This window comes from Ostrinia nubilalis, chromosome Z (genome assembly GCF_963855985.1).
Source record: "Ostrinia nubilalis chromosome Z, ilOstNubi1.1, whole genome shotgun sequence".
Lineage (NCBI taxonomy): Eukaryota > Metazoa > Arthropoda > Insecta > Lepidoptera > Crambidae > Ostrinia > Ostrinia nubilalis.
In genome coordinates, this window is record NC_087119.1 from 13,089,724 (window position 1) to 13,107,384 (window position 17,661).

The 17,661-nt window shown below is 38.5% G+C and overlaps 1 protein-coding gene across 2 annotated transcripts in view; it reads left to right on the forward strand.

Moving 5' to 3' along the window:
* The window catches only part of LOC135086582 (uncharacterized), a 36,453-nt gene extending 21,714 nt beyond the window's left edge, over positions 1-14,739 (forward strand). The window contains exons 5-9 of one of the 2 annotated variants that reach the window (XM_063981334.1): positions 2,347-2,436; positions 5,231-5,386; positions 5,608-5,763; positions 8,915-9,017; positions 11,999-14,739. In XM_063981334.1, the coding sequence (XP_063837404.1) occupies positions 2,347-2,436; positions 5,231-5,386; positions 5,608-5,763; positions 8,915-9,017; positions 11,999-12,097 (604 nt within the window). In that variant the 3' untranslated portion in view covers positions 12,098-14,739. The remainder of the gene's footprint in view (positions 1-2,346; positions 2,437-5,230; positions 5,387-5,607; positions 5,764-8,914; positions 9,018-11,998) is intronic. The other variant, XM_063981335.1, reaches the window with a different exon arrangement.
* Positions 14,740-17,661: the final 2,922 nt, after the last annotated feature.

Genomic DNA, 17,661 nt, shown 5'->3' on the forward strand with positions numbered 1-17,661 from the left:
CGGAACTAACTTCATTATACTCACAAGCAATTAACACGTTAACGGCCACACAAAGAGTGGTTGAGCTTTACTCAATCTCCACTTAGGAGTAGCCTTTAGATTTATCTTTGCAAAGAGCCTGTAAGCGAAGCTTAAGCGCAGCAAAGTTTGCGTTAATTATGTGAGTTAACTGAGAACATTCATTATTTTTCACGGAGTTCAAGTTTCAGATGCTTAAGAATTTTAATTATAAATAATGATGCGCATGCAGATGAGAATTTTGGCTTAATGAATGAAATATCTGTTTCTTTTTATAACAGAACTAAATAATTTTAATCATGAACTTCATTTATTTCTGCACTTTTATGTAGGTGCCTACTATGTAGTTGCAACTGAATGAATTTGACTCGACAGTCTGTGGTGACTTTACTTAGATTTTATCGTACCTTTGAGAGTAAGTAAGCATCTCTTTGTGCGGCAGTAAGAACAGTATTAGTGTAGAAGAAGAGAAGAATCTAAACCTTCATAATTATACGTTTTAATGCTTGATTACCTAAATCCATTAATGGGACACAGCCAGGTACCCAGATATTTACGTTCCGCCGCAGATGCAGCGTTGTCCGCGCTAATAGCTGGGTGGTAAAGCTATTTAATGCGATCAGATGTGATTCCAAGTGGTGGTTTTAGCGCTAAAAGCATCACAAATAAAAACCAGGGCACGAGACTAAAAGGGATCAATTACAGTAATATCTCGTAAAGCTCAATTTAATACTTGATTGTTAAAGCTACTTTACCTTCTAAAAAGACTTTAATTTAAGTAGGTACTTTTAAAGCGAGTTTCTAAAATACTTTAACATTATTTACCCCAAGTCATTATCTATTGAGAATTCGCAGTAAATTGCAACTATAAATGTAAAGTTGTGTGTATCTAATCCCCAGATTTCAGATGACGCTTACTGGATTTCAAAAGATAAAAGTTAAATAAAGATCTAACCCCACCCTAGCCTACGGGCGGCAAAACTGTAAATCCGCCACTGGCGCAACCGAGCAAAGCAATAGAGATATTTCAAAAGTTTCAAATGTGTATTTAACCGACCATCGATGTCCTCAATACTCCTGGAACGACCGATTCATAGATCCGATTCCAGTTGATAGGAAAAATATTTCATTTCAAAGTAAACGAACGCTACTTTTGTAGGTAACACATCTAGTCCCGCAATAAAAGAAGTAAATAAAACTTGTAGCGGTTGAGTGTAGGTACTCGTATGTACTATAGTACAGATATTTATTTCTCTGGTATTTATTCTTAAGTACTTTATCAATATACATGTTAGACTCTTTGAGCGAATCAATAGCAAACTGTAATTTAGAACTTAATGTTAACAGAATTTAGAATACAGTAAGTATGCATGTCACGGTTAGGTACCTATCTGTTTAACATATAATGCAAATTTAGGTCAGAAACCAATAGTCCAATCAATCAATGTAACAATACATAAGCTCTTTGATTCAATTTCAATTGAAATGGTAATTGTAGGTGTTACGATTAAGGCAATAAAACAGTACCTACTCAGTAGGACCAGGCATCTAAATAGGTAGGTTTGTATATTTTGTAATTTTTACAAAGCTGATCTCGCAAAGATCGAGTAGTACCTTACTGATATTTTGATTCGCTTCGTCATCGACAAATGATAATCGTCATATTGGAATTTTGACCAATATTTTTTCTAGGAATTGGCGCAGGACTATGTATACTACTTATACCCTTCGCTCGTACCTACCCACCGTAGCCAGGATAGATCTACAGCTTGACCGCCAATAAATACCCAACCGATGAATTTCAAGTTCCCGGGGGAAAGTTTAAACTGTCATTGGACCCGCAACGTTTTTTAACGAATCTAGGAATTGGCAGTCGAAATGTCACAATACTGACTTAATTGACTAAACTTTTTATGTGACAGGTTAGCATTATAATTACTCTTATTATTATTTTGTTCTATTTGAATAAAATTATGACTCCTATTACATACGAGTTACCTACTTTATGACTTACTTTCTTATCCATATTTTGTGTATAATTTGATTAACTTACATTTCTTAGTTAATATTACAATGTGCAAATAAGCCATAAGGAACAGTACAACCATTGTAAGGAATTGCTTCCATGATCCACTGAAATTGCCACTTAATTTCCAATCAAGAACAAAATAAAGGTTAACGTTGCCTATTTAGAGCTTCGGCCATATTGTAACAATGGATCTCCATGAACAAAAGCGTATTTTAGGAATCAAGGCTGCGAATCCTTTAACAATGGGCGACCTCTTTCTACAAGAGTTAGAAAAGTCAACAGTATAGTGTCTATTCCAGGGCTAATAAACAATATAGGATTCCCGTGTCGTTAATGCCATCTAATCTACGGTGGTTAAAAATTAGTCCTACAGAATCTGACGAGGAAAGGTGACCATCTAGGATTTATTACTCTGCATTGATCTTCCACCGTTCCCGCAAGTCTGTTAGATGCAGCAGTTGGAGGCAGCCGCCGTCGAATGCCGCGCTGATCATCATAGTGTTTCTCAACAACCAAACCTTTAGATAGATGCGCACCTGATAATCGATTCATTTGTTTCTCACCTCGTTTGTCTGTCCATTTGTCGGTAGTCGGTACCAGTTAGATGCTCTTGCTATGAATTAATTGTGGCCTACCCTATATCCAATTTCAAGCCGGTGTCTGTGTATTTTAGGTCCCTGTGTACAGCATGTCCTTTGTGAATCCATCCAATACGTATTGTTTTAAGTCCGCTTATAGATTGATCCCTCGATTCTAATTATAACAGCATGACGTTTTTGTGTGATTATTATTCCAGACGATTGCAAACTTGCTTTGTATGAAAATAACTTTGCTAATTTAAAATAACCTTCATTATGGAGATTATTTTAACACAGGTTGAATTTGAAAACAGTTGATTATATTTAACGGGTCCAAATTGTTAAGTAAATTCACATGTAAAATACTTTCGGGATTGATAAAGTGTTATAAAAACTTTACGATACTTATGTCCCGACTCAACTAATTAATAGAGCGCTCTCATCAGATTATTTAGGTCATTAATAGACAATTTTCTTTTAACCTCACAACATACGAGGTATAGGTAGGTAGGTATGTATTGATAAAAGCTCACCCCTCAAAGTTCGTCAATTGTTTTCGACTTCACCCTGTAATGTTGAAAATTTTGTGAACGTTTACATAACAATGTTCGATTATGCTATAGGGTGGTCTAATCATGTGGAAATACATTAACATTTATAATAAATCGGCGCTTCTTCGAAGTGACTACCAGGCCGTGAAAGCTATATTATTTTACGTTGAATAATTAAAAGTATTTGCTAGAGTTCTCGTTAGTCTGCGATATTATTTCTCGTAATAGCAAAGTGTAGAAGCGCTTGCTGATCAAATAATCTTAATGAACTTACGTACTTTAAAATATCTCACTTTGAACAATCCCTTCAATATTCAACCCTTATAAATAATTTACTAGAATATTTTAGATAAAAAGATCTAGAATCAGCTCGATATAGCCCTCGACTTTTTCATGACCTGATAGTTCAACCAGAAGAGCCATCTAAAAATGATTCTTAGTACAGAATCTCGAGTTAGTGAAGAATTGTATCTCCCCATCAAATATCACAAAAATATATGGATCGGTAGATTAGAACTAGATAGATTTCATCTAGTATAATAATAATTCATCGCATCTTATTACAATTACGTAACAGTAGAGTTACTCTCCTTTCTAGAATTCTGTTCCTCTGATACCCTAACTGTCCCATCTGTACTAAAGTTGTCTTTGATTAGTCTTTGGTTGAGCAAAAGTCCCAAACTTATCACTCTGGTCTTATGTTACGTTGTTAAAATTGATTTTTCGTTTCATTAATTTGTCAATTATTGTGCAATGGATGCAGACTATCGAATTAAGGGTGTTGCCAAACCAATCGATCGTAAATCGATTTATCTATCGACCATGTATTTCAGTGGGAGAGCGAGGGCATGTTGTAACAATGATTTTTTTTTTATAATAAACTCTAAACTCACGTAATTTGTAACATAGCTTTTTGGAGCATCCTAATAACGTTATCTTAATGATAGTGAACTTAAGAGTACGTATTTTTGAACGGAAAACTAGACTAGAAAGCATCTCCGGTTTAATTTTATTACTAAAGATAAATCACTTCTTTTCATTTATGATTTGCGGATCAGAATGACCCCTAAAAAGTTTTTAACTTCTTTTTCTTAATTAGTGCGTTTGTGCGTTTAGACAACGCACTTTTAAGTTGAAACTGTTAATTTGTATTAACTCAAAGATTTTGTTACAACTTGTCTCACAAATAAATATAATATTTCATATGTACCATTATTAGAATTCATATGAACACACAATATCACTCTTGCATCTATTTATCGTAGGTCCTACCTTTCTATGCACAATAAGTAACATGGATTTATATTTGATTCAAACTGTTGAGAAAAAAAATATATCTGTATTATCAGGATACAGGGTCATTTCTTCTTAAAAAAAAAAACGATTACCTATGTAGTATAGTATACCTAGTACATACTTGCCAAAGTCTATCGGCAGGCTAATGCTTATTTCATTTTATTCCACAGTCGATTGATAGCGTCGATGTATAAATCGATCGATTGGTTTGGTAAACGCCGTCGCACATACTCCTTTTCATACTCGTTTGTCTTGTTCAGCCAATCCAAAGTCCTATTCCTGTTGTTCGTTTACACAGATCACAGCTACCCAATGAATGAATGCATCAATCAATCAAGAGTGAATATTCACCTGGTTTAAAAAAATGTTTAGTTTGTTTCACTGCAAATCATTTTAACTAAAAGCTGTCGGCACTTTTGTGTGTTATTGTGTAGCAAGTCTTGTGGTAATTAGTGCCTGTGTGTAGGCAGCGAATGTGCACTTTTAGTGTTGGCGTGCTCAGGGGTCGTATGCACGAGCCGATCCTCTCGACTCGAGTGATCTATCATCCAAATTCAAAATTAACCGAGAAACGGAGAAGACAAGCCTCGACGCGCAACCGTGTCTTGAGACACGCACCAATTGGACAAAACATTGGCATGACATAAAACAAAATTAATCGTGATCATAAGTCCCCCTTGATCACATGTTTGACGTATTTTGGAGCTTGCGAACTTTGGTAAATTTTCGTGCAATTAACTCATATTCTTACGATTCAGCTCTGGTGATGATTCTGGAACAACGGATAAATCTATTCATTTGATGGAACCCGCCACGATGGAAACTGACCATTCTATTTACGGAGTGGCAGTCATAACCGCTACTACAACTATTGTCACTCTGGTTATAATTTCGCTTGGATTCGTCTGGTACCAGTGAGTAATGCAAAACGTGTTTTATTTTATTTAAGTACATTTAATTTAGTAAAAATATACAAGAGTGCCAAAAACACCCTCAAATAGGTAGAGCGTTGTAAGTAACGGAGTACTGGGGTCATTCCTTTTCGGATCTGACTGTTTTTTTATTAAAACTTACTACTACACTATAATTATATTTGGTTCCTAAGAGAATGTTTTACACAATTTGCGTTTATCAGGATGTCTAAGAAAGCTAAGATGGCCGCTGACGTGGACTACCCGGCCTACGGGGTGACCGGGCCCACTCCCGACATGTCCGGGGACCGCAAGCTGGCCCACTCGGCCCACATGTACCACTACCAGCACCAGAAGCAGCAGATCATAGCCATGGAAAGGTAAGTAGATTCATCAACCTATAGACTTTGGTTGCAACATCTAATGGTTCAGCCAAAGTTTAAAATTTGTAGCGATGAGTTCTCATCAACGCGTTAGTTTGACTGAAGCTTTTACATCCACATAGGTGTGTGATCACCTCGATGTGATGTCATCTGTACCCATTCCAGCTCAATGCACAAACATGGTTTACCGCCGGTCTTGGGAGTTCGTAGATGCCTGTCAATAAAACTCAAACTAAAATAACAATGCTGGCCGCGACTTCTCTTGCGTGAATTCCTGTCTTTCACAGAAAACCTTTATCGCCCGTCACGCGATCTGAATGCGGCAGTAAAACTAGTTGTAAAATTTCTATTTTTAAACAGCTTTTTCAATTCTGGTTTGAGCTATGTGAGGTTTCCTATACTAATTTACAATTCACCCCCGACGTACAAGTTTGGTGGTTAAAACTTAACAAAACAAGCAAACAGGCACATTTTGTATTATGAGCTATAAAAAGTATCCCAGTCAGCTCACCTAACCAAACGTAAAATACAACTCTACAATTGATTAACAAATTGCTTTATGTGTGCCTGGTATATGTAGATGTAGGTACCTAATTGCCAGCAATTTGCGAGATGTCCTAACCAAATTCCAGCTACACGACGCTTATTACTAATTGCATTTACAAAGACAGAGAGTAATTTCGTATGCCATTGCGCATCTAACGAGTAACTGCATACACACTGTCATATCAACTGTGTACCTATCACCTATGATGAATAATGTGATTTGATTTGATTTCAAAAGTGTAATGAACTTAATCATTAAAGCAGTCATTTTCATCTAAGGATAATACTCGTAAACAAAGGAAACCAGAGTGTGTGCTAAATCAAAACATACAACAATTATTATGGGTATTACCATGCAGTGGAGGTTTTATTATTTTCCATTTAAAGTTGGCAATAGAACAAAAGGAAAAATATTCCAGGTTAAACAAAGGTAAGGAACGTTTTTAAAGCAAAACTCGCGTTTGTTGTTTGCTACAAAAATATTTTCATCCAGCTACAATTCTAACAGAATTTTCAAAGTGAATGTGGAGCTGTATTTTTCATTCTGCATCGTTCGTGGAATAATGGTGTCCCTTAACTAGCTTGTGTCAAAATTCGAGAGCGAGCACCATTGTATTCGCTAACGAGCACCGAATTACCGCCATCCGAATTTCAAAATGGAATCAAACTTGCTCTTTGACATACTCAAGCTTTGCTCAACGAATCACTCAATATTCGATTTTCATCCAATGACTGCACACGAATACTGTCGTCGTGGAGCAAAGCAATGGAGCGTTCATGCAGATTATTATATTTTTCTATACCCACAAACACTTTTTCACGGCTTTGGTATTTATTCTCTAGAAACGTTTTCTAAGTCTTCTCGTTCCATGCGTTTATCGGCTTCAAAGGAGTATAGTATAGTACAATTACGAGTATATTTCCACGAGATAGCAGCAAAGAAAATTAAAGTGGAAAAATTCCGTTCAGTCAATTCAAACTCCAGCATGGAATGCATGAAAGGGTTTCGATACACGTGCTACGTGCCGACATTACAGCACGAAAACGAGAAATGTTTCGTTTCCAATTTCCATATTTGACTAAGTATTTCTAAGTGGATAGGTTTCAAAGTGTGAAATGTTTGCCGCTGTGAAAAATCGGGGAATTCATTCATTTGTTTTCTTTGTTGATTCGTTGCTGCGTTTCAAAGATAGCTTAAGCTTTTGATTTAGTTTATAAGTCATTCGCTCGATTCGATCCATGTGTGCTTTATATATCATAGAGCACAAAAAATTGAAGCTGTTAACAACGAGTATCTCAATAAAAGAGTCGATAGAAGAATTCCTTCTTTAAACGCCCTATATCAACTCTATTCTAGTATGAGTTCTGACTGACAGACATTCTGATATAAAATATCTTGATCGAAAACACAATCCTGATTTAACCCACTTTATCTGTCTTTTTGGTCCAGTTACTCCAGTCATTATAATTTTTTGCCCGACATAAGGTGGACAGTCAAATGTTTTCATTTGCATAGATTAAGTATAGACTATTTTTTATTTATTTATTACGAATAACCACAGCCGATGTAAAATATGTTAGTCATGAAAAAAGATTTCGACCTCGAGGGGTCAGACAGAGCGTTGGCCGCCATCTTGAGTTAAAGGGCCTAAAATTCGTTCTTTATTACCTAATGCTTGAATAGTTGACTTTATGATATCCTTTTATTATCTCTAATGGTTTAAGTAAAAAAGAAAACACTTTTCCCTTTTTGCTTCTTTTCACTTTGCCAATATTACCAATTTTTTTAATGAAAAAGTAAAAAGTTTGTACTTGAACTGAATTCGCCATACGACTACGAGTATCATGCGTTCTTGCAAACGTCCATTTTTACATTTGTGTAACTTTTTATCTACGCGACGCGACGATATGTAAATAAAAATTACTGAAATCCATTAGGTAAGAAAGAACTTTGGGCCCTTTAACTCAAGCTAACGCTCTGACCCCTCAGGGTCAAAAACTTATATTTTTCATGACTAGACTTTACTTCATCAATACATGTCAAAAAATTTTACTTTCCACCTTTTGTAGGGCAAGCCTGTTTTCGTTATAAAAATTTAGCTGTTTATTAAAATGTTAACTATTTTCTAAAAATTAACGCTCTGCTTTAACTAAACTTGAAATGGGTGTGACACTTTAAGGCTGAGTTGTACCTTTTTACTTTAAAACACTAACAAACGTCAAGCCTAAGTGCCTCTATTTATGGAACTGTTATTACGTTCCAATAAATAATGTTAAGAAATGCACTTGGCATTATGCTTGCTAAGATAGGCTTTACAGCGTCGACAGTAAGTAACAAGAACTGAGCAGAACAGTGTAAAATTATTTTAGAAAATACAGTTATTTCTCATGCAATACTTTACTCTTATAGTGAAGATATTTTAAACTTGAACATTAAGAGGTTTACCATCCATTACGTCATGTTTTCGATTTCACCTTTTAGAAGATTTTAAAGTAGTGACCTGTCTATTTTAATATGTATTATTGGCGACAAGGTCCGAGCTCCATTAAATTTAGCTCTTCATTTATTTTTTGAAGGTTAATTGGGTTTTTTCAAATGTAGGAACGGGATGGAGCAACGCAGCGGATCGGTGTCTGACCCTGAATCTGAGGAGGAGAACGAGGAGGGCGACTACACTGTCTACGAGTGCCCTGGATTTGCCACGGTGATGTATAATTTGAATTATTCCTTTTTCTTTGCATATTTGTCGCTTTCCTTCCTTCTATTACTCCATGTCACACTTTGGCTAAGTATGTCTGCAACTCTGCCACAAGTCACATTAACCCTTCAAGAACAATCTCTATACAAAATTTTCGTTCAACGCTACCTGTCGTAGAATGGTTCGACGACTGCATTTCCACATACAAAGAAATCTTGTAGGTAAATACCTAGTTATAAAATCGCAGACATTTTGGTTTGTTGGCTTCGTATACCGTAGTGCAGAGTTCCGTTGTTCAAGATATTACATTATGTGACTAAATAATTTCATTGCGACGCGAGCGTGGAACGCTCCGCTTACTTACTTGCCACGTGTAAAGAACATGCATTCATTTGCGAACGGGCGCGCTGGCACGTGCTAATATGAATACCGAAGCCAGTGCCGTATTATCCATAAGGCACTTTAGGCCAGTGCCTAGGGGCCCACTATGGCCAGGGGCCCACTATGACCAGGGGCCCAGCACTCCCGAAAAAAAAATGAAAAAAAAAATGTTAAAGATTATTTTTATGCAACAATATTCAAACCACCTCAAAACTTCGCCTCATTTTGGTTTACACATTCAATCGTCATATTTCGATATTGTGGAACCTAATTAATTTCGTGACGTTGGCATTACTGCTTTGGTTTACATGACAGCTCAACGGTTGACGCCCTTCAGAGGCTAAAAAGCCTCACTGTGGAGGCTAGGGAGAGGGCTGAGGGTGTGTTGGCTGTATCATTCGATATAGCCAACGCTTTCAATACCATCCCTCATCCCACCATACTGTAGGCACTTCAAAATCACAGAGTGCCTCAGTACGTTTGAGCGCTGCTGGGCGATTACTTACGGGACCGCGAAGTCCTGTATGTAACAGAGACGGCCAGCTCAAACGGCGCGGCGTAGCCAGCGGGGTTCCGCAGGGTTCGGTGCTCGGTCCACTCTTGTGGAACCTAGGCTTCAACTGGCTCCTCCGGGGCGTCCTTCTCGCGGGCATGAGTGTCACATGCTATGCGGATGACACTCTGGTCACTGCCCGAAGAAGACATTTGGGGCCGCGGCACGGCTGGCGTCGGCGGGCGGCACATTAGTCGCTCGCAGAATATGACGCCTCGGCCTGAAATTCGCGCTGGAGTAGACTGAGGCCCTCTTTTTCCCCGGGCCAGCGCGACCCTCCCGACGCGTTGAGGACGTTAGGATTGACGTCAAAGGCCAAATGAAATATCTGGGCCTCACGCTTGACGGGAGGTGGCATTTTAGTCCGCACTTCAACGGGCTAGCGCCACGCCTTCTCAAGGCAGCCAGCGCACTGAGTTGGCTCCTCCCGAATTTGGGAGGGCCACAAACGAGCTGTCGTCGACTTTATGCCGGCGTTCTGAGGAGCATGGCGCTGTATGGGCGGACACACTCAACAAGAGGGAGAATGCTGCCCTTCTGCGCAGACCCCAGCCGGCCATAGCGCAAAGGGTCGCAAGGACCTACCTCACGGTAGGGCACGCTGCGGCGTGCGTCCTCACTGGTACTCCTCCTTGGGAGCTAGAAGCTGGGGTCTTGTCTATCATCTATCACTGGATGGCAGACCAGAAGGCGCGTAGATAGCGCCCGGCCCCGGACCGGTGCGGCGCCGTCACGAAGACATGACTCGCGCGCAGTTTGGCCGCCATTGGGCCTGTTCTGGACGGTACGACCGCACGGGTTCCTCACGTTCCGTCTGGCGCAGGTGCTGACCGGGCATGGCTGGAATCCCCGTGTGCCACAAATGCGGCGCGGCGAATGACACGGTGCAGCACACCCTCGCGGTCTGCACAGGCTGGGAGGAGCAGCGCCGTGTCCTCACTGCGGTCGTGGGCCGGGATCTTTCGCTTCCGAGCCTGGTCATCGCCATGCTGGGAAGTGAAGGATGCTGGAAGGTGGTCGCCTCCTTTTGCGAAGAGGTCATCCTTCAGAAGGAGGCAGCGGAGCGCGAGCGGGACAACGATCCTCTCGCCCTATCGCTCCGTCTCTCGCTCCATCAGAAGGCGGTTGTACGACCGTTCTACTCTGCCCCCAGGTGGCGGCCAGCAGGCCGGGGGTGCGGGGGCACCGTTGTCACCTCCGTCTGACGGGAACGGCTTGGCGTTTCGGGCATTCCCGTCGGACCCCCACAAGGGGGGCGTGTAGGGTCCGCCGTGTAGGCGAGCTGTCGCTTTAGCGTGGTGTCGCGGAAGTCTAAGGCTACGGCCGGATACTCGCGACACCCCCACTCGGGCTACGACGGAACGCCGCGGAGGTTTTAGTAGATAAAACCCGTCCTTTTCCCTTTTTAGGGCGCCGAGAGTCCCACACACCACCCTGTCCTCCGGCAGTGGTGACAGTGCGCAAATCATATCCTCAGCGACAAAAAAAAGGGGGCCCAAAAGGAGCTGTGCCTAGGGGCCCCGAGATGGTTAATCCGGCCCTGACCGAAGCGACTGGGTGGGAAAACTCTAAATCCTAACTGGTCTTATCTCTTATCTTATCATTATATCCCCTTATTAATATAAAGATACTGTTTCCGATGTATTCCGCATCACCAAAATAGACATAGGTACATTTATAAGCTCGGAACATTCTTCCATAGATTTTTTATCGCAATGCAAACAAGAATGACGTCACTTGTTTGCCTACTCATTGACTTCTTTCAAGAAGACTTAAAATCTAATTTCACAGTTCAATGAAAATTAATTGAGTTTTCAGGGCTAGAATTAAGAATATTTAGAGATTTTATTCGTGAATGATGTCAGCTCCCCAATTTATCATCATATTGTTGCGAAAAACATGTCCAACGTACGTCCCACGGAGCAAACTTCATTATAGCCCCTTAACCCTTCAACCTTTACCCGTGGATTGACACAATAGAAATCAATTGTTACCTTCGATCTCATGCGACCACTTAGGGTTACACAAGTTAATGTTATTTTGTGCGCATCAGACTGGTGACATGGAGGTGAAGAACCCGATGTTCACCGAGGAGCCGACCCCGGCCACCCCCGGCAAGTGCGAGATAGTGAAGCCGCAGCCCAAGGATTAACTGGCCCTCGCCGCGCCAACCCCGCGCGCGCCTGCCCTCGCGCCGAACCTCCTCCAACCCTGGCGCTACATCCTCGTGCTACTCTTCAAAATCATCTCTTTCTTCATCCCTGGATTCTAATTTTACCCTCACTGTGTGCCACGATCTATCACCTACAAAATCCCCAATGGACAATTAAACCTAGCAATTAACAGTTCAATTGACAAACACCGTGTTAAAACCACTGCATCCACACTTAGACCACATGTTCGTATTTCGACGACATGTTAAGCACGTTTTCGGATCCAAAATGGTTTGTTAGTTAGTAACTAATGAAAACTTCGTAGGTAATGCGTCAGTTTAAGCATCGTGTTTAGGTGAGCTCAACTTAGAGCGTTTAAAGCGGATTTAACATGTTTAGTAGTCAGGTAAATGTAGTAAGATGTCAATATGATGACTCGTCCATCAACACCGAGAGCATTCTGTAACGATCAAAGACTTCAACCTTCGCTTTCTATTGACAAAACCCCTTCAGCTATTCTTAATGCCGTTAAAATGGCGTAAAGAGTTAGATGCATTTACATACAAATAAGGCCTAAAATCTTAAACGGCTTACAGTGTCACCATTAAGATATGAAAATACTTTACATTTCAACTAGTTTTTATTACCTATCACAGTTGTTTCCACGGGCTAATAAATCGGACCAGTCGAGGGTCTGACTGACACCGGCAAAAAGGGTACATAACTGAAGTAACAGATCTCGACTCGTAGTTTAAAGTAATAATTCTCACATACGATTCCGGGAACAAAATTTTTAGCTTTGATGTGGTTGTGCAGACAACAGGCAATTCGCGTGTTGACATGGCAAAAAGATCTTTTAGGTGGTCGATCGCAAACAGAACTGCGGACCGTACAAAGGCCAGTAAAAACAAGCCGAAATCCAATCCGTGCACGACACCTGCCCATGACAAACAAAGGGCCCACTTTCCCGGCCCTTGTCTGTTATCTGCGCTACTCGATCCATTTTGGTAACTATTATTACTACCCGTTCTTTTACTCGGCCTATATTGAATATCATCGAGCGCATTATATTTAGCGCATACTTAGCTTAACAATATGGATATCGTCAATAGAGAATAATAAATTACAAAAAAAAAACTAAAAATAACCGGATGCAATGGTATATTTGAAAGAGCATAATAAATTGGGAAGTGTAAAATGTGCAAGAGCAGAAATAACTAAATTAGACAGGGGTAAGTAACGCGACACCTGTACGTGTTACACTATGTAAACGAATATTAGAGCACGCTCGACGAAACTAACTAAAGAGTTAAAGACCTAATCGTGGTATTCGTGGTGTCTGGAATTGTGTTGGATCATCCCATTTTTGTAAATGTTCTGCAACTTGAGAACCTGGGAAAGTTTGTTTAGTAAAACAGTGTGTTGGCAAATTCCATACTCATACATAGCAACTATTATAAGCAACCAAATTATACGAATATCTAAAGAAATATATTATAATTACTAAAGGATTTAAATAATTTTGATTTGTATATCATATTATTAATATTATATTTATATTTACACGTAACTATACATTATCCTGATACATATCTTATCGATTCTGCCACGGAAGTGTATATAGAGTTCAAGTTACCTACTTACCCGTACTGAATTGTTAGCTAAATAATGTTTATGTAATGAAATCTCGATTTATTCTGTAAGCACATTACCAAAGAACTAAAAGTTTAAGGCCTTACAAAGTTGAGTTTACTCTATTATGTATCTCTATGAAGTCTTTGGCAGCATATTTGCAGGCTCACAAAACGCAATATAGCGTTCGAATTAAACGGTCATTGTTATAAAAACTGATAAAAATAAGTAATAGTATTTAGAAGGAAGTATTTCAAGATTTTCTGCACTATATTATGATGCATACACACTAATGCAACTATGTATTCGTATAGTCAATGTTACCAAAGATGAAGACAGTAGAGAAACATAATATCACACTATTAACAGTGTAACTAGGTACTGTTTAAGGAAATACACATTTTATCAATGTTTAAGAAGTAGATCTGATTACATTACTCGAAAAATATTTAATGGATGTTAAATGTATTTTAAAGCTACTAATTCTAATAGTTGATTACTGCATTTCAAGATAAAACCAGATTCTAAATACCTATGCTGAAATAGTTAAGAATTTAAGACTCCAAAGAACTTATGTTACGTAACAGAATATATATTATATAATATTGTGTCTCATATAACCGGTCAGGTCTGACCTGACAGTAGCGAATTATTTTTTGAATCATTTACGTGTTAAAGTAATTATAAATAGAGATCTCAGTCAATTGATATTGACACTCTCACTGTGCCACGTAGTAGTTGCAGAAAATAGGAATTTATTGAAAGTTATGTAGCTTCACCAAATACAGCCATATTTACAACTTATGATCACAGTAATAGATATGATAATAAAACAGATTCTAAATATACGCACATCAGAGTTGAATATATTTAAATAGAAATGATAAACGACACATTTTAGTTAGAGTTAAAATATAAATGTATGTTATTTTATGTATACTCGTGTATTGCTCTGCAAATTGTTTAGTTAGACTGATCAATGTTAAATATATATATGTATACACTGCAAGTGTTTTTTTTATTAAAACCTTTTTCCTTTTTCCCCTCTATCCCATCTCCACCTCTGGATTTAAAATTACACATATTTCAATAAATTGTGAATCTACAGTACTTAATAAAGAACTCTGTCAAGTGCGAGTAGTCTACCAGTCATGGATAGTAGTCACGAGTAATAAAATCCTTAAAAACCTTTATTAAGACTATTTCAAATGTTGTGAGTACATCACACAATTGATAGCTATTATCTCCAAAGTACTAATTACAGCACCTGGTTCAAAATACACTCGGCATCAAATAAATCGCATCTCCCGCGGCAATAACTTTAAAGCTTTTCTTCTGACACAATCATGGTACCCCACCAATACTGGTCTTATTAAAAATTCCAATAATTTATAAACTAAAAGAAAAACACATATTATATGTAGCTATATTTTTTTATAAACAATTAACAGGTACTATAAATGTGACTTGAAAAAAGCCTCACTTGGGTGGGGCTCACCTGTGGGACCAATTAGACCAAATTTTGTGGTTATAAAACCTAACAAGTAATGATCTCACGTGTCCTCTTTAACAGATGGATAGCGATTAATCCCAATTTAACAGTTTTATAACCATAAAAGTTGGCTCAAGCGAAACTACCTGTCGCTTTAAGAAGTGACACTAGATCCTTCTAAAGACACATTTTTGGGGTAAAAACCTTTCCTTTAATGAAGTTTAGAACTAGGCTTTCAAATGGTACCAATATTGGTGGGAAGTGGGGATGCATACCTTTGAAAGTGCTTGTCGCGGGAGGTGCGATTTATTTGATGCCTAATAGGTATTCTTATCTTTATAGTTACCTAAATGAGTCTTGAGTAAGTGTTGAATAATTAGAAGTTTGCCGTATTATACAATGTATATTAAGTACCTAACCTATTAATATTTTTGTTCAGCATAAAGTAAGTCAATTACAAAACCCCGAAATGGAATTCGTGTTAATTCAATTGGACACATAACAGGCGTAAAAATGTTGGTGACACAACTCCGTTTTATGCAGGCTTCCCCGTAAATACCACGTGACATCAAACAAACAAAAAATAACCGAAGTGTTGCCCAACCAGCCCGGCAGCTGCCAATATAAAAGGATTCGTAAACATTCGCTCGCAAAAGCAATCAGTTTCAAAAGGCCAAGCCGATAACTGGGTTTTCATCAAAAATCTCCAGTTCGGAGATTTCAATCAAATCCCTCTACAATATTTGGAATTTATCAATTAACCCAGTTTTGTGTAGCTACAAGGTTTATGAAAAGATACTTCAATTTATCAAGAATTTCAGGTAAAAAATCAAAAGGTATTTATCAGCCAATTTTATGAAATAGCTTCCATGGTAGGCAAACTATTCAAGGATTTTGTTATGTGACCTAGATTCTAAAGGTTGCTGATGTACCAAGTACCAACCTAAGCAAAAATGTATAGTTTTTTTGATAGGACATCGCAAGAAAGGCCTCGCACCGAACGAAAGTTTCCTTTGCCCTTTAATTCTAATAGCTTCTAATTTAGATCGAACTAAAACATTTTGAAAGTTGAAAACTGTAGTTTCTGTGTGACCTATTTTAAAAATCCTTGAAATACCCGATAAATAAGTACTACCTATTGCTTAGAAACGTATATTAGATGAGGGCCATATGTTGGCCTCCCTAGACAAATTGCTGTTGACTTTATTATACTTTATGCATCAGCACCATGACCCAATGCAATTCAAACCAATTTACTAGATATCCATGGTCAAATGGAAAATAGATCAAAGCTTTCTTTGATTGAATACTAGCCTTCGCCCGTCCTTCGATACAGCGAGCCCTCTGTATCTAGGAGCTCTACTTTTGTAGAATAAAATATACATACTTGGAAATTGTGTTTCATCTGGTAAAAGAGTATTCATAATCGGATTAGAGATACAGAAATGTTTACACGTACAAACATTTTTAACGGGTAATAGCAATTTTTTGCTTTCGAATTTGTTTCTCGCAGTTTGCATGCCACTGTTAGAAAAAGTAGAGTTAAGTAGTACCTAGTTTTCAAACTAAGCTTTTAGACGACTGGGCAGCTCAATTATTACTGTTAATTCTATTACCCAGTGGGGATTTATTTTAGTCTATTTTTCAATATCCATTAGCTAATCGGGTTAAAGGTGAGATTTATCTAAATTTACTCACTAGTCTCAATCGTTATAGTTACTTAGGTACTTATTAAGTTAAGGCAAAGAAAATAGAATTGGAATCGAATTCGAGCTATTACAGAATAGACCCTATACAATGTGTCCGGGCATGTAGTGATCAAACTTTAAGGGCGTGATCTATGGACAATTTTCAATTTTATCGATGAAAATACTTCAAATTTGGGGCTTGACCCATTTCTCAAAAAATTACAAGGCTTTAAGTTTTTAATTTTGAGAATTCACCTCTTCCTTCAAAAACAAATGATTGCGTGGGCACCTTAACACTAATAAGCAAAAATTTTAAATCATGCGATAGCCAATAAAATTATTAGTAGAAGTAAAAAACAAACACAAGTTTTATACATGCCCGGACACACTGTATAAAAGGAGAAACTGACTGACTGACATATCAACGCACAGCCTAAACGGCTAAACGTAGGCACTTGAAATTTGGAAGGGACGTAGCTTAGGTACCGTAGAGGTGCACTCAGAAAGGAATTCCCGAAATTCCCACGGGAACGGGAATTAGCGAGAAAATCCTTTTGTATGAAAAATCTAAACCGCTTAAGTTAGACGCTTGCAATTTGGCATGCAGGTACCTTAGTAAACTTAAAGCTTAGTTACAACAGGATATTGCAAAATTCCCACGGGAACGGGAGGTAGCGGGAAAAAACATTTGTATGAAAAAATCTAAACCGCGTAAGATAGATGAAGGGAGTAAAACGGGATCCACGCGTAC